The 18,085-nt window shown below is 37.6% G+C and overlaps 1 protein-coding gene across 2 annotated transcripts; it reads right to left on the bottom strand.

The window, feature by feature from the left end:
- Positions 1-4,748: 4,748 nt before the first annotated feature.
- On the bottom strand, positions 4,749-7,754 carry LOC102710357. Of its 2 annotated transcripts, none has more exons than XM_015842959.2 (7): positions 7,558-7,754; positions 7,364-7,432; positions 5,786-5,842; positions 5,522-5,569; positions 5,293-5,413; positions 5,148-5,216; positions 4,749-5,056 (listed from the first exon to the last, which is right to left on the bottom strand). In XM_015842959.2, exons 1-6 carry the CDS (start codon positions 7,726-7,728, stop codon positions 5,167-5,169), a joined length of 516 nt encoding a protein of 171 aa, XP_015698445.1. In that variant the 5' UTR covers positions 7,729-7,754; the 3' UTR covers positions 4,749-5,056; positions 5,148-5,166. The 2 variants fall into 2 exon arrangements, with proteins under 2 accessions (XP_015698445.1, XP_006663988.3); XM_006663925.3 differs by having other exon boundaries at positions 5,357-5,413; positions 7,558-7,704.
- Positions 7,755-18,085: the final 10,331 nt, after the last annotated feature.

Below are 18,085 nucleotides of genomic sequence, written 5' to 3'. Positions count from 1 at the left end.
CTTTCTCTTTGGATGGGGAATTTCCTTGGACCTTTGTTTGCCCAGTTAGGGGCACAACCATCGAGTTCCTGCTGTCTTCCAAGCCTATGTACTTTTCGGTACGAATGAAAGAAAACAAGTCATGTTTCAGTTATAGCTTCTGCTACCATCTATTTTAATATATAAGGACGTTGATTTTTGGCACGGTTTCACATTCATTTTGTCCAAAAATTTTATAAAATATGTAAAAATATAGAATATAGTTAAAATATATTTAGTAATATACCTAATCATAAAAAATAAATAATAATTATGTATATTTTTTAATAAGACGAATGGTTAAAAGGTTAATGACGTTATGTATTAAAAATTAAAATAAATAGGGGGAATACCTAGTAAGCATATGATGCTGAAGATTTCAATAGAGAAGATATACAGTAAACATGAAAGCGTGCCCATATATACTAAGCAGGCAATTCGATTGTCCGAGTCTAAATAGTAATCCCTCCGTATGCAAATGTATGAAGTTGGTTAGTTCATTTTTGAGTTAGCCAACATCAAACAAAAAAGTTTAGAGGGAGTATAAGGAGCCTCTCAATTCAATTTGTGTTACTTGACAAATTTTTTTCTAGTACTCGATAACATTAATGATGTTACTCAATTTAGCCGGCCTGTCATATCCTTACATTGCATTTTGTGCTGCTGTTTTACACAAATCAGTGAGAATATCTCCCCGCAAAAAAAAATCATTACCACTGCCAGCGTTTTCAATCCATTTTGATGATTTTTCTTCCCTACCATATATTCATTTATTAGACTGGCCGAGAGTTATGATGCACATTTATAGTCAAATACAACTCGCACACCATGATCAGAACCCGGAAAAATATTGGCTTCACACGCACTGCGTTAGGCATTTTTACCACAAAGTACCTTGAGATATTAAAATGTATGCTTAAAATTTGGTGCCCTAAAAAATGTGTTACCTCCGGTTATTTTTCCAAGAATGACAAAATTGCTCCCGTCAAAATGTTCTCTTGAATACGTAACCAACCTCTCTCAGCTCAACCATAACAGCAAGAGAATAAAAACTTATTTACTCATATACCTTCTTTTTCCATGTACTTCTTCCGTTTCATATTATAAGTTGTTTGACTTTTTTTCCTAGTCAAACTTTCTTAAGTTTGACAAGTTCATAGAAAAAATTAACAATATTTAAATATTAAATCAGTTTCATTAAATACATTTTTATAATATTTTTTGAGCATAAAGAGAGAATTTTATTAATGATTAAAATAGGGAATACATTCCTGGTTTAAGAAGACCAGGATACACGCAGATGCACACAATCTCCACTCTGCACTTGATCTTGAACTCATGCCCATTTGAGCAAAGTTATGTGCTACCCTATTCGCTTCTCTTCTCTCTTTTATATTATGAACTTACACGCTTTGATATATATTTTTATAAACTTGGTAAGAAAAAAAAGTAAAACGACTTATGATACGAAACAGAGAGGCCGGTAAGCTCCTGATCCTGGTGTACTAGCCTAGAGCTGGGATGCGTGATCGCAGGCATGCACTGTGCAAAATACGTGTGAAGTGATACCGCTGTGCTGTCCATTTCCAGATCACAGCCTGCCATGACGCTCTTCACTCCAACTTGATCGTTGCGTTACACAAGAAAAGGTACCAACAGGGTTCCCTCACAAGAACTTGCAAGTCTTTTGGTAGTGAAAAGGGTTATCGAATTCCTAACACCTCTCACGCCTATATGTACCCAGTCCATCTCTCATGTTTTAGGCCTTCTGGCCTGGGTGGAAATGGAGCTGTGTTAAGATGCTTGGATCCCTATTAAGTACATTTGCTCCTACACGTGGTCTCAGGCAAGGTGATCCGTACGTTATCTCAATTCTTGTTTTTATTTGTAGCTGATGGACTATCAGTTTTAAAGGGTGTTTGTTTCTATGGGCTAAACTTTAGCCCCTAGTCATATCGGATGTTTGGACACTTATTAAAAATAGTAACCATAGACTATTAATAAAATCAATTCATAATCTTAGACTAATTCGCGAGACGAATCTAATAAGCCTGATTAATCCATAATTAGCCTATGTGATGCTACCGTAAACATTTGCTAATTATGAATTAATTAGGCTCAAAAAATTCGTTCCACGGATTAGCTCTCATTTATGAAATTAGTTTTTTTATTAGTCTATGTTTAATACTTTAAATTAGTGTCCAAACATCCGATATAATATAAGGCTAAAAAGTTTAGCCTCATCTAAACAACCCCTTATTAAATGAGGAGGTTCGAACTGGGAATCTAAATCCAATTAAAGTTTGTCGGCGTGCACCAGGGGTGTCTCATTTGCTTTTTTGCTGACGACACACTTTTATTCTTCCAAGCCAAACGTGATCAAGCAGTTACTATTACTAGAGTGCTGGAAAATTATGCAAAGAGTACAGGCCAGATGATCAACCCAAATAAGTGATCTATCATGTTTGGCACTTCCTGCCTGCAGACACAGCAAGATGACATCAAGCAAATTTTGCAAGTCTCCAAGTCTAGTTTGGATGAAAAATATCTGGGGCTCCCAACTCCAGAGGAAAGGAAAATTTCAGAAATTGCAAGATAAACTTACAAGAGTTGTAACAGAGTGGGGTGACAGTCACCTATCGAGTGGGGGCAAGGAAATAAAAATAAAAGCTATGGCACAAGCTCTACCAGTGTATGTTATGGGGCTGTTTAAACTACCAGCAAGTGTTTGTGATGATCTCACGAAAATTGTTAGAGATTACTGGTGGCGCTCTGAGAAAGGTCTACGGCGAACTCACTGGGTTTCATGGGAAAAATTGACCTTACCGAAGGGAAGGGGAGGGTCGAGTTTCAGAGATATGTGTCTCTTTAATCAAGCTTTGTTAGCTCGACAGGCTTGGCGGCTGATTTCCTATCCAACTAGCTTATGTGCCCGGGTTTTAAAAGCAAAGTATTATCCAGATGGATGCTTGAGTGACACGGTATTTACAGGTAATGCTCACCGGGTTGGACAGGCATAGTTCATGGCCTTGAGCTGCTAAAAAAAGGTCTAATCTGGCGAGTAGGGAATGGTAAATCCATTAGAATCTGGAGAGACCCATGGATCCCAAGAGATCACTCGAGAGGCTTGATTGGAAAGAGGGGTCGATGTCGTCTAAAATGGGTTGCAGAGTTAATAGGACCAGATTATAACTGGGATGTTGCAAAAATTAATGATCAATTCCACCCTGTCGATGCTGCAGAAATATTGCAAATAAAGGTTTCGAAGCGGGGAGATGATGATTGTCTAGCTTGGCATCCCGAGGAGAATGGCTTGCTGTTCATCTCAGGGAGTTAGATGCAGGGGGTATCCTGTCATCTTCTTCAACTGCTGAGCATAGAAAGATATGGGATCTAATTTGGAAAAGCCAAGTGCCTCAGAAGGTCCGGATTTTTGCCTGGAAGATCGCCATAGACAGTCTGCCTACCAATGCAAACAAAAAGCGAAGAGGTTTATTGCAGCAAAGTCGATGCACCTTGTGTGGTATTGTAGATGAAGATGCTTACCATGCTCTCTGCATGTGTGATCACGCTAGAGGGCTGTGGGCTGCGATGGAGGATGAATGGAGTTTCCTTCCAAGGGTCAGACCAGGTAATGTTGGTTCTGAATGGTTGCTCCTATATTTGCAGCAATGTATTGACATTCAGCGCATTATGATTTTGATGCTAATGTGGCGAATCTGGTATATCCGCAATGAACTAACTCATGGGAATGCAGCTTGCCCGATCATGTCTTCGTGCATATTCCTATCGGCATATGTCGACAATCTATTACTCATTAAACAGTGGCCGAATGTACAACCAACAAAGGGGAAGCAAGTGGTCAGTTACTTCCCAGACAATCAAGGTACTATGAAATTACAAAAAGGTATATCCAAAACTGTTAGTCCTAGCTGGAATAAGCCGGAACCGGGTTGGATGAAACTTAATATCGATGGTTCTTTTGCTGAACGAGATGGACGGGCGGGGATAGGAATCATCCTGCGTGAATCTGCGGGCTCTCCTATTTTTCTGCTTGCCACGCTTTGAGTTTTTGCAAAGGAGCGCTTGAATCTGAATGCTTGGCAATGGACAATGCTTCCTCTGGTGGTGGAAACAGATTGTGTAAGCGTGATCCAATTGGTGAATTCAAAGGATACTGATCATTCACAGCTAGCTTTTATAGTCATGGAAGCCAGGCGCCTCCTGACTGGAGACAGGAAAATAGTTATTCGCAAAATCACTCGTTCTCAGAATAGAATTAGCCATGATTTAGCAAATTATGCTAGAACTCAGGATAGTTCTATGTTTTGGAGAGATAACTCTTGTAACCTCATATCACATTTAGTGATGGAGGAAGTTGGAACTGTTTAATATATTCCTGTTTCCCCGCAGAAAAAAAAAGATGCTTGGATCTGTATATCCACTTGTGAATATATAGGCTGGATTTTTATCCATTATCAAAAAAAGGGTACATGATTGCTAGCCAGGATAATCCAATTGAATTTAAAAATGTGCTAGAACCCAGTTTTAAGGTCTGCAGGCCATGGCCCAACAAGATCTATCTTCTTTCTCCATGGCCCAGACCAATATAGAGCATAAGCTTCTGTGCTCAATTTGCTTGGATTTTGAATTTCTTTTTTTCAATAATGGCTTGCATTTTGATAGACATGCACTGATGCACACATATAATGTGTGAAATAATTCATATTTTCCTTGCCCCAAAATTGGGCCTTCTGTGCAATTTCTTGTAAAAGTTTGAAACATTCAAATATGGATTGGAGGATACAGAGTTGCTGGAAGAAAACACTTGCAACCAAGCAACATCTAACTTAACCATGGCAATAGTATATATCATATATATGTCTAGCCTATACTGACAAAGCTTAGGCTCCACCAAGAATCAATACTCCAATTTGCAGGGTTCAATCCTGGCTTTTGTTTCCTAAGATATGACTAATTAAATTGCTACTCCCATTTTCCATCCCCTGTGATTGGCCAGGGAGCATTCCATCTTCACCTGCATGGTTCAGATCAGATGAGAATATGATTTTTTCAGATAACCAGGTAAGAGATTCAGAAGTTGCAGAGATGTGTGTGATTACTACTACCTCTTGCAGAAGTGATCAGCTAGATGCACAGGTCGGTTTGCGAGGGGGAAGCTGGTGATGAGGCGTTCTCTGCAAGCAAAGAGAGGAGCATATACACATTTGCTTACACCACAATGCAAACACTAGGAATGATTGGCATGAATACTTGCAGTGCAGTGCAGTGCAGTCAATTTCAATTGGTTCACTACTGGTCTCCCCTCTGTACTGACCTTTAGCTTTGGCTTCAAGGACTCAATTGCTGCTCTTGCACTGCCGTTTTCAGCTTGCTGAAGTAAAGCATCAGAAAAGCAATCTTCAGGGGAAAAAAGAAGAAAAAGGAACAGCTTTTTGTACATGGCATGTGTATTTGTTTCTGGATTGCAAGGATTGTGTACCTTGCCTAGGACCCAATCTGCGGAATCGAAGTAGGCGCGCTCATGGTCCTGTGGAAGAAAGAAAAGAATCAAATTTAAGGAAAAGAGAATTCATTGGCCAATTCTTCCAAAAAAATTCCATGCTGCTGGATGCCCATTTTGATAGTTCCAACGTTTGTTTCAGAAAATGGTAGTACTAATGTTACATCCAATTCATACCAATAAACATGACTGTGATGAACTGATGAATGGTCAAAGTGAACCTTGGTAAATTAGGACCCATACCTTTGAAATCAGAGGCTTCTTGGGTGCAATTCCTCCATACTTGCTTTCACCATAGGTCTGCAATCCAAAGACATATAAGTCTATATAATTAAGAGTTGCTAATATTCATCTAAAAAGGAGTTTCTAATATATCCTCTAACTTTTACAACACCGATTAATCATCACAAAAAGATAATGACTCAAAAGTTATGTAACCAACACAATCATACTCATGAAATCTACACCTAAAAACCTACACCTTTTTCCCCAAAAGTTCATGCAACCATACATCATCTATAATTGCAGGATGCAAAAACATAGCACTTTTTGGGAGAGAACCACAAGCATGTGAACCATGCAGCAGTGATGTTGATCCCCTTAAAAAAGCCATCCTTGACAAGGACTGAATTCCAGACCCTGTTTTCAGCCAAAAATCTTCATGATTGAGGGGTTGCAGTGCACTACTTGTGCAATATATCCATGCATGCAAGATGGTGAAAGATTCCAGAAGACTATTTCTCACTAGTGAAAAAAGGATGAGTAAAAAGCATTCCAGAAGACTATTTTATCATGAACACCCAACACGGTACACAGATATGTGGGTAATCTTGGCCTTTTTCTTCAGGGCCCCAGAAAAAATATAGTAAATTTTATAGATTCTCTTCTTTTCTTTTTTTTTTCTTTTTTGGTTGTTACAGTCTAATGGGCCGTGGAAAGTTCAACAATGATATGGTTGTGGTTGGTGACGTGTGTATAGTCAGCAAAAGCACTCTCCTACTGTCACATGGACTGACAGTTTTTGTTATGCAGCTGTTGGGGACAACTGGAAGAACTGCATTTTTGGCATGTGTTTATCGATTTACTGAGGTGATTTCATGCTGTTTTGCTATGCTTTAAGATGGCAAGTTAGTTTCATTTTCTCATATTAAATCGTCCAAATCCTTTTCTTTTGTGTGTGTGTGAGTGAGAGGGGGGAGTAAAAAACTAATCAAATGTTACCATGGATCTGAGGAACTTTAAAGTGCCTGAGATATTCAGGTATTCAGTTGTAACGATCTACATTGCATTTTATTGCAACAAACATAACAGAGAACAAGAAATGCAACAAAAAAAAAAGGGAAGCCACGAACCACATTTGCCTAATACAAAGTAGCACTCACATCAATGGAGAGAAATGAACTGGAGGCCCTACTGCCCTTGTACAGACAGCCGCCTAAAAGTGCCCTATTCTCACATGGGAGTTTCAAATTTGTTTGCAGACATCTCAAAAACTCAAAAGGAACAATCCAAGGTGCAAGCTCCAAAACATCCAAAACCTATGCAGAAAACAAAAACAAAAAAAGAGCAATTTTACAGTCCTTAGTAGGTACTGTGAGGTACCAAAATTTTAGTGTAAAATTTTACACTAAAATTTTGATACATCTTGGTATCTTCTCAGGGACTATAAAATTGCTAAAAAAAAAACTCAATGCATAGCTAATCGATCTCCTAATCACCGATATTGGACAGTCAAAAACCAATAGATCATGTACAGCTCTGGGCATTCTTGATCATGACTCATACAATTGAGAGAAAGTACAACAAAAGCTGCAAAACTACCTCTTTCTCCATGGAAGAGGCTGATGACTTGTCGTTGCAGCCTTCCATCTCCTCCTCCTCTTCCTCTGCCTGATTCACAGCAGAGAACAAAATATGTAACCAACTCGGCAAGAACTCAAGAAACAAGATGAACAAACAAGAACATGAACAGGTGTGCAGCAAATTCTGGTCGATTTGGGTAGGTGAGGGAGAACCTTTGCGCTGTGTGGACAACGGACGAGAGACAGGATAGCTCTGAATTGTTGTGGTGAGAGAGGAGTGCAGAGAAACACACGCATATATAGAGAGAGTGTGAGTGAGAGAGGGAGAGGAGAGGAGCTACGAATCTTGTTGTGGTTGCGGGGAAGAAAGGCAAGAGAGAACATGGGGATGAGTTCGTTGGGTGCACCCGGCTTACCCACCTGATTCGTACACCGCTGCGTATGCTGCTTAATCGTGTTTGGTTCATCGTGTTTTCTAGTTGAATTGTGTCGGCTGCGAGTAAAAGATGGTGGAATTTGAGGTTCTCTTTTCCTTTAAGGGGTGATTGTTTGTCGAAACGTCATGCGGTATATATTTGTAAATGAAAAATAATTTATAAATAAAACTTTATATATAAATTTTTATCAATCTAAATGTTAAGTCTGAAAAATAAATCTCAGTAAAAAATTTCAAAAATCAATCCTAAATTTAAAGTTAAAAATTTTAGTTTCAATTTATAAATATAAACAGAAATATGGTGGTGTTATTGCTATACAGTTGCTTGTTTGATTAATGTGCTTGTGTCATGATGGTCTATATTGAACTGTGTCGTGGCTCGTCTGAAATCAGAATCGATTGGTTGTTGGAGGATGAGTCAACAAGATAGACTATTACTTCTTTAATTTGCCCTTTGGATGATCGAACGACTTACTTTTAAATAAAAAATAATTTATAAATAAAACTTTTATATATATACGTTCATAGTAAGCTAAAAACAAATGTTAAAAAATAAACTATAATAAAAAAAAGACTTACAATCGTCATTGAAAATTTAAATTTTGGTTTATAAATATAAGCAGAAGCGAAAAGATTGAGCTACTTTTCTCTAACCACAAAATAAAAAGGGCCTGCCCTTCTTGCACACAATTTTTTTAAGATAATGTCTTGCACACATGTACGATGTTTTTTTATATTTTAACTTTTGTAGTTCTTGGGCGAGAATCACGTGGTGGTCTTATCATGCAAATAGAACAATTATGTCATGACAAGAAAACTACTGTACATGCAACAGTAGATGTTAATCAGCTGGAAGGTAGCACATGATAAATTTTTAGGCTTATTAGTGCAAACTGATGCCAATTAATTACAAATTCCCCAAACATATATTTTTGTGCTTCTTTTTGAAATATTAAGCCTGAAATTTCAAATGAACATCCTCTATGTGTAGATGGCATTTTTATACCTTATCTTTTCCCTTATATTTGTGCTTACAAAGTCAAGATTTGAATTTTTTATCTTAAATTTGAAGATGTTTTCGAGGTTTTTCACTGAAGTTTTTTTACAGTCTTGACTTTTAGATCGCTAAGAATATATATATATATAATATTTTATTCACAAATTATGTTTTGTTTTACAAACATACCATTGGCTACCACCACCCCCTTATTCTTTTTGCCCCTGCAGATATTCCTGCCTTGGAATGGATCCTGGTGCTTTGCTCTGATCCCTGCCTTCCCGCCAAATTCTCCTCTTGGCTGATGACGTGGCAGTTAATTTTATTTCCTTGGCTGCTGTTTTCAGATGCTGTTCATCCATATCTGCCCTCCCAGCATGTGACTTGGAGACCATATTTTTCTTTCAAGATAATGGAAGTAATATACCCGGATATATCACGCAAAGGCAGATGGAATAATCTTTTCATATCACTCCCAATGGCCCTTTTCCATGCATCTTTTGTGGCTCTGCCTTTGCATGGTTGGTTGGGAATTGCTTGTTTTTGCATGGCTTCTGGACCAAGTGCTGCTGCTGCTGGCAAATTGGGTTTTCAGAGACTTCTCAGATCTCTGAAGTTGTGGTGAGCACTTGCTGTGCTGACTCACCCACTGTTCTTGTTCAGTTCAGTTCATTCCTGCTGGTATGTGGCCAAGGAGAGAAGGTGTGTGATCTGGTGTGATCTACCTGCAATGCGTGAAGTGCTGTCAAAGCTGAAGAAGAAATGCACGTAGAAACTCAACTCTGGACTTCGGAGTCTGAACTCTGAAGGCTAGCACCAAATAGGCAGGCCAACACAGGAGGTAAGTGAACTGGAGATGACAAATGTATTCAGGTTCGGGCAGGTCAGGTAAGCATTTTCCAGATGACTAGCAAAATATTCATGCTTTTCTATGAAAATATATTTCAAAATATCATAGAATTTTTACCAACTATACTAATATAACTATTTGAACTAAATTCAAATTATTCTATAATATCAGGAAAAACAAGGGCTAATTTGTGAAAAAAATTATAGAAAACAATGGGGTGACAGATTCACTGACATCATCCATTGCCACTAGAGATATTTAAAATAGTATAATATTTCAAAATGTCATAGATTTTTTATCAACTATGCTAGTATAACTTGTTTGAACAAAATTCAGATTTTTCTATAATATCAGGAAAAAAGCAGGACTAATTTGTGAAAAAAAATGATAGAAAGCAATGGAGTGACAGATTCAGTGCCACCACCCACCACCGCTAGAGATATTTAGAGTAGTGTGTATATATATAGAAAATAGATACCATGCATCATCTATTGGGTGTTTGGAGGAAAAGGCGAAAAAATATATTTGTAAACGAAAATAATTTATTAATAAAGTTACTATAAATGTGATCTTACCAATTTAAAAATAAATGCTGAAAAATAATCTACGATGAAAATCAATTTCAAATCTAAGGTTAAAAATTTAAAGTTTAGCTTTATAAGTATAAGCAGAAGAAAATGACTGGTCAGGATGAAAACAGAAAACGCTTTCTCTGCAGGAAGCCTTTCTGGGCTGACTCACCCACTGTTCTTGTTCAGTTCATCCCTGCTGTAATGTGGCCAAGAAGAAAAGGTGTGTGTTCTACCTGCAATGCGTGAAGTGCTGTCAAAGCTGAAGAAGAAACACAACCTCAACTCTGAACTTCTAAAGTCTGAACTCCGAAGGCTAGCACCAAATAGGCACGCTAACACGAACAAAGTTCCTCTGACTTAACTTCCCTCTGCGTTAGTGGCCGATACGTGTGCCTGGAGCCCATATGTCAGCCTCTATGTTAGACAAAAAGTAAAATCAGAGAATCTCATTCCGGCCAATACAGGGGTAAGTGAACTAGAGATGAACTTTAAGATGCCAAATGTATTCAGGTTCAGGCAAGGCAGGTAAGCATTTTTCCAGCAGGCTAGCAAAATACACATGCTTTGCTATAGAAATATATTTCAAAACTAGCTGAATGTTCGTGCTTTGCAAAGGATAAAAGCATATTATGTTATTTCTAGACTAAATAAAATTATTTTTCATGAAATATGTGACCTTCTTTTTTATATAAGAAATATCCATATCAATTTGATTTTATGTGAATATCTATCTAGATTTAATTGATTTGTAATATTACAAAGTTAAGGAGATAAATTGTAAAAATGCAATAGGAGTAAGAAGCCTCTAGCGGTGGTGCCACCACCACTAGAGGCTTTATAGTAGTAAATATTATAGATTTTTGATCAACTATGCTAATATCACTTTATTGAACCAAATTTAGAGTATTCCATAATATCAAGAAAAAGCTAAGGCTAATTTGTAAAAACAATTATAGAAAATAATAGAGTGACAGATTCACTGCCATCATACACCATCTCTATAGACATTTAAAATAGTATAGAGTATAGATATCATGCGTCATCTTTTGGGTGTTGGAGGAAAAGATGAAACAACATATTTATATAAAAATAATTTATAAATAAAGTTATAATGAATGTGTTTTTAGTAATATAAAAACAAAGACTAAAATATAAATTTAAGATTAAAAATTTAAATTTTAACTTATATATAAGCATAAGTACAATAAAAACATAGGTCCGGATGAAAACAAAAAACGCTTCCTCTGCAGGAAGTCTTTCTGTTTGGCTGAGGTTGGAATGTTGGATAGACAAGACAGCATAGGACAGATACAGAGACGAATAGGACAGATACAGAGACGAAGGCTGAAAATTCAGGGCATGTTTGAATACTCTAAACTTTTTTTAATCCATATCATATTGAATGTTTGACACTAATTAGAATTATTAAATATAGACTATTAATAAAACACACCTCATACTCTAGACTATTTCGAGAGACGAATCTATTAAGCCTAATTAGTCCATGATTAGCGAATATAATGCTACAGTAAACATTTGCTAATCGTGGATTAATTAGGTTTAAAAATTTGTGTAATGAAATAGCCTTTATTTATATAATTAGTTTCGTTATCAATTTATATTTAATACTTCTAATTAATATCTAAACATCCGATGTGATAAAAAACTTTAAAAAGAAATCGCTCGATCCAAACTGCCCCCGTGACAGTTAGTTTGTTGCAGACGCCAAGCAACCAGCTGACCGTGGAAGCAAAGGCAAAGGCACGTACTACTCCGAGAGCAGCAGGTTGGACCAGATAACAAGCAAGTAGTACTACTAAAAACGATGGGTATACACTACTTGTCCCCAAGGTTTCAAAAACCAGCGGTAAGTAGGGGATCGGTTATGGTTACTAGACATGATGTTTTTAAATTCAAACTCTAAATTTCGGAAAAAATTTGGAATTTTTGGTGCCACATACTGATTATGCTTTAAAATTAGGATTGCATTTTCATGTCTAGTAAAATCCAGTGGCCTTGCCTCTCACTGCCTTCTTCTTGCTCGTTCATTAGTTGCAACCAATATTTGAATGTCAAAACTTAAATATAGTTGATTTGGGGTAATTTTATTTTTCCCCTGGTTTATTTTCCATCATTAATTTTTAAACCGCTAATAATATAGATACAAAAATTTTATAGATTGTTTCATCTGTTTCGTACTATAAGCCGCTTTAGGTTTATCCTAAATCAAATATCCTCCAGTTTTACCAAATGTAATATCCACGACACCTAAATCAATCCATGAATATACTTTTATTGTATACTTATTTTGTGTCATAAATGTTGCTAATCTTTTTAAAACTTGGCCAAACTTGAGTAGATTTGATTTAGCATAAACATAAAGTGATTCATAATATAAAACAAAGATAGAAATTACTTTTTGTTGCTTATTTATTTCTCTACGGTGACCTAAAGTAGAACTGGCGTGCTTTGTCTCTTGCTTCTACCTTAATGCAGAGCCTGAACCAAACTGTTACACACACGAGGATGCGTCTTGTTCGTCCCTAACACAGATTCGTTTTGTCAAGTAAAAGGAAGCTTTGTCCATGCATTGCTGGCGATTTAATTATAATCTCCGACACTGATCCTCCCACAAGCATGATTGCTTGTCGGCTTAGCAATGGCATGTCAGCTAGCAGCAGCTGATAAAACCAAGGAGCGGCTAACCTTCTGCTGGTTAATTACTTACACTGAAAAGATTTTCTTCTTACAAAACAAAAAAAAATCTTGATCTGATCTGATTCGGGCAGCCACCACTAACAAAAATTCGTACACTTGTGCTAATCGTAATTTGCCACCACGAAATTCGGAAAAAAAAAGAAACTCTGAAAATGACATGGTACAGTCTAGAGTGCTCAGAGTAATACTTGTTTATCTCAGAAGCAAGCAAATTAGAAACTGTAATATGCTTACGGGTTCACATGTGGGTGACACGTGGATAATGATATCTTAAACGTGCATTCGCGGGCAGGGGAATATATAATCAAATCCGTTAAATACATTAGACCCCTCGCAAATATCTCTCTAAAATTTATGGTAAAGATCAATAGAAAGGGGACTAAAACTCCATCTAACTTATTCAGACCCCTTAATATCGTTGGCTAGATCTACCACTGCCTAAAATTTAACCATTATGTTTACTCTTTATTAAAAAAATAAAAAGCGATGTTGATAAGAAATGAATATACTGCCCATCACGAGATTTAAATGAGTGGGAGACTGTCATCTCCTCTTCTAACCTATATGATAGAACCGACGGAGACTGTCATCTCCTCCTGTTACAGTAGAAGTAGACATATCCAGTAACGGAGACAGGGGCAGTCCTAGCCCATCCAATATATTTTTTACATATAAATATATATCCAGTTAATCAGAGAAACAATCTAAGGCTCATATCCTTTTGCTTTTATTTATATTTATAAGTCAAAATTTAAATTTTTAACCTTAAATTTAAAGTTGATTTTGGAATTTTTTTATATTATAGTTTATTTTTCAGTTTTTGTTTTTAGATCACCAACAATACGTATATAAAAGTTTTATATATAAATTTTTTTCGTTTGTCAATATGTTGTTTTGTTTTTTATATGGAGAGGCGAAGTGATGAACCTAGAAGTAATAGTGCATTAGGCCCTCTCAAAAGCTATCAGGCCCATCCCATGCTAAAATCCACGCTCCGCCGCTATCAATGTCCCGAGGGCTGGCAAATCTCAACTATGCAAGTTTTTTAGGCTAAAAAGTCGAAAAAAAACACTAGTTAATTCTGAAGTTAAGATATAAAATTTAAAATAGATTTTCTTTTTCAATGTGATTTTTCTTTAATTTCATAATAGTGTAAAGACATCTCGCTAGTATCTAAAAAGCCGCCACTAGAAAATGGAGGACAAATGATGGGTGTCATCTGTGTGTATTGTGTTAGAATATATCTCTATTATCATGTAAACGTGTGTGCTCAGGATAATGATTGGCCGGTAGATTAGCTAAGGTTGTTATGTATTCAGGTATCTAGGTTTCGGCTAATCTATCTACAGCACACGCATATATATGTATTTGCCTCCTCGCCGTTTAGTGCGACTAATCAACACGCATCATCGCATCGCCGCACTCTTGAAACTTTGGTAGTAGAAATGTTTGCATCACATGGATAAACTTTTCTAATAGGATTAGTGAAGCTGATTAGATTTTTAATGAACTTGTTGTACTGCTATGAGAAATTTCGTTATATGCCGCCCACAATTCGCAGGATTTGCCACCCAGTTTATATTACTTTCAATTTTTTCAGTAAGGACGGAGATTTTTCTCATTGTATGCCCTGCTACGTCTGCTCATTTGTCATTAGGGGTGAAATGGTTGGAAAACCCTCTATCTCTCATGTTCATTATGATTTTTTTTTCTTGAAAATGGAATCGGAACGGTAAAACCGGAAATGATAATGATATCAGTATTAGCAGATATCGCAAAGGGACCTATTGGAACGGAAATAAAGCAATAATAGTCGAAAGCCATAAATTCATCTCCGAAAACTATAACATCAATACGTATTTAACAAAGGATGGTTATATAGCTTCATAATTTCATCATGTCATTTATAATCTATTTATCACATGTATATAACTATGTAATGTGCCGTTGTATTATGATCACATAATATGACAATAACTTACCAATAAATTGTAAGTTTAATAACCAATATGACCACTGTCACAATAGAAACATTGGGTCACTGAAAATCATCAAAATGGATACAAATTGAATAGTATATTTCCATGAAGAGAAGAAAATATATAAATAGATGTTCAAAAGAAACTTTAGTTATATTTCGTCAACTAAATGTAATGATGGGCTCACGGAGACCGGAGAAGCACTTCTGTATATTTGCCAGAAATTTTTAGAAATTACCAACTGAATAGGTTTACCGACAAAATGATCAGAAAAACATCTCTCCCATTTCAGTTACCATTTCGGAGAAAATTGCATTTCCATTTTAATTACCTGAAATTTGCTGTCCTGTTTATACCCCTATCCGTGATACATCATGGCTGAACTTGCACCACCACCGCACCTGGCCATCACCTCCAACGTCAAAAGGCCAAAGGTCCAGCACACTAGCGAGCTTTAACCACGCTGTTGTCCCGCTTGATCAGGAACTCAGAGGAAGGAGGCTCCATGGTCACCATCCATGGCTCCTCCAATTCCCTATCCTCCCTTCCTCTTCCATGATCGACGGTGGTAGCATAGCATGGGCACGTTGGTGCCACCGTCATGACACCTAAGGTGAGACAGCAGAAAATCCTTGGGCTGGGAGGGGAGGAGGAGGAGAGGCGGGGGAACGATTCGAGGAACAAGTGAGGCGGCAAATGTCTGTCCCCGTGGTATCAACACATTCCAAAGAGAACATGATTAAGGAGATGAGTTGTATTCGACCGGGTATGACAATATGTCTAGTCCGATCCGAGTACGTAGATTCTACTCTGCAAGATTATACACGAATCCTACTTGGAGAAGGAGGAGGATTCCACGATATAAATACAAGGGTCTTCTAGAAGGAGAGTTACAAGATAGGCACGACACATGAGATCAAGCCTCCGGGAGCAGCCTCATCAAGATCTACCAACATCATCTCGTTGACGTCTAGCCGTAGTGTAGTCTAGCCGGGTAGATAGGTCCAAGTCTTGTGTTTATGTATTTCTCGTCGAGATCATATAGAGCAAAATATTTTTCTTGTATTTAAATTAAGCATTTAAGAAATTACCAATGGTTGAAATTTTAGGAGTTTAATCAAATCTTATCCTAAATGATAAATATTTTTGACCAGAAGGAGTAATACAAACTAATATTGGGCTCCAAGCATCTAACTTAAGTGTGGATTTGTTTCAGTTTAGGGGGAGGGGGCTTACTATTTGATATTGAGAACTGGAAATTCTTGGGCTTTCACTTTTAGTGGTCCAACTAGGCAACTAAGGGGTTGTTTAGTTTACAATTTTATTTTTACAAAAACATCACATCAAGTTTTTGAACACACATTTAAAGTATTAAACGTAGTCTAATTACAAACAAATTTCAGATTCCACCTAGAAACTGTGAGACGAATCTTTTGAGTCTAATTAATCCATCATTAGCACATGTTGGTTACTGTAGCACTTATGGCTAATCACATTCTGATTAGGCTCAAAAGATTCATCTCATGATTTTCCCCATAACTGTGTAATTAGTTTTAATGTTCGTGTATATTTAATGCTTTATTTAGGTGTCCAAAAATTTAATGTGATGTTTTTAGGAAAAGTTTTTGGGAACTAAACAGGGGCTAACTAGCCAATTTGGCATTTGTACAGCTGACCCAACAAATGGAACTGGCCATGGACAAACTGACAAAGTGAATTCAGATTAATGATGCAGATGGACATTCCCGCACGACTGCACAATTAAGCGCGGTAGCCAGAGAGTGGATGTACTCATGTAGCAGTGGTACCGGCAAGTATCAGACTAGCATGTATCAGTTGATATAGATTGGATATTAGGCTAATACTGACAAGTCTCAAAGTGGGGTATTGGATCTGATATCCACATGTGTATCATATTGTATGGAATGTTATACTATGCAATATCCTCCATCTGTTTATCCTATGCTAGAAGAAAATGTAGGAAAACAATATATTTTTGCCTCCCTCAACCATAGGTTAAATGCAATTCACCTCCCTCAATTGCAAAACATGTGCAAATCATGTCTCAGCTATTCAATATAGGTCGATTTACCTCACTTAGTGGTTTGGACTGTGGTTTTACCCTTAAGTGGTGCTTGCGTAGCGCGTTGACTTGGTCTTTATATGAAGTAGCACCCATGTAACTATGTGTAGCTCACGTAGCATTACAATCAATAAAGCAAGAATAAAACACATGACCAACATGGGACCCATATGTTAATGACCTATACAACCACCTTCATTGACAACACCGAATAGCTAAAGGAGGCCTACCACCGCATGACCGCCAAAGTCCTTCCTGGAGAAAGGAGAGAGGAGGGCGCCACCCTCCACCACCGCAATCAGGGAATGGGAGAGACGAGGACACCATGGATGACTAGGATAGGACATCATGGTTGCCATCGAGCTAGAGCTCTACACTCTTTACCGCTGCTGTCTATGACCTTGTGGCGGCTAGTCATCATCATGCATGTTAGACTCCACAACCATCTCAACACCACTATTGTCACGATACCATACCTATGTGTATCACGTGTCCTCGTGCTCCTGTCCTGCAAGCACCCCACCACCGTTGTGAAATCTATCTCACGCTTCAAGAGTGGTGCCATCCCACAAGTGGCCCCCCTTGTGATGTTGCCGTATCACCCCCATCCTGCAAGCATCCCCTCATTGATGTTGTGAACTCAAGCTCGTGCTTGATGGGCTTTGCTGGCAGCCTTATCCCACAAGTGTCCCTGCTTACACCACCATGCCTCTCCACTGATCCTACAGCTTCAAGACTGGCCATGTCGCGTTTATCCCCACTAATTTGCTCCCTTTGTTGGCTCTAGTTCGTCCACGAGACAAGACAAATGAAAGCGGTGTCACGCTATGGTCGTCAATAGGGCCCAAATCCATGGGAGTCCAACAACAAAGGAGCAAGATGATGGCGTCAATGTTGGGATGAAGGCGAATGCAGACGTACGATGAGTCTTCTAGTTTAGATGGGATTTAGTGGAGTACATGGATGATCTAGTGGAGTACATAGAGATAAAAAAGATGAAACTGATTTAGATGATCATCCAAATAAAGATATGAATGACTAAATTTAGATGAGCTGTTAAAGATGTTGTAAGGCTATAGTTAAGAGGGAAGCAAGCAAAACGGAAT

This window comes from Oryza brachyantha, chromosome 12, assembly GCF_000231095.2.
Source record: "Oryza brachyantha chromosome 12, ObraRS2, whole genome shotgun sequence".
In the NCBI taxonomy this organism is placed as follows: Eukaryota; Viridiplantae; Streptophyta; class Magnoliopsida; order Poales; family Poaceae; genus Oryza; species Oryza brachyantha.
This window is presented reverse-complemented; position numbering and strand designations above follow the sequence as displayed.

Excerpts from the sequence above, each read along its gene's own strand:
- LOC102710357 (XM_015842959.2), bottom strand. The coding sequence starts at position 7,728 with ATGTTCTCTCTTGCCTTTCTTCCCCGCAACCACAACAAGATTCGTAGC. Across the intron at positions 7,433-7,557 it reads GTTGTCCACACAGCGCAAAG|GCAGAGGAAGAGGAGGAGGA; the intron begins GTTCTCCCTCAC and ends GCTGTGAATCAG. Across the intron at positions 5,217-5,292 it reads TGCACTGCACTGCACTGCAA|AGAACGCCTCATCACCAGCT; the intron begins GTATTCATGCCA and ends CTTTGCTTGCAG.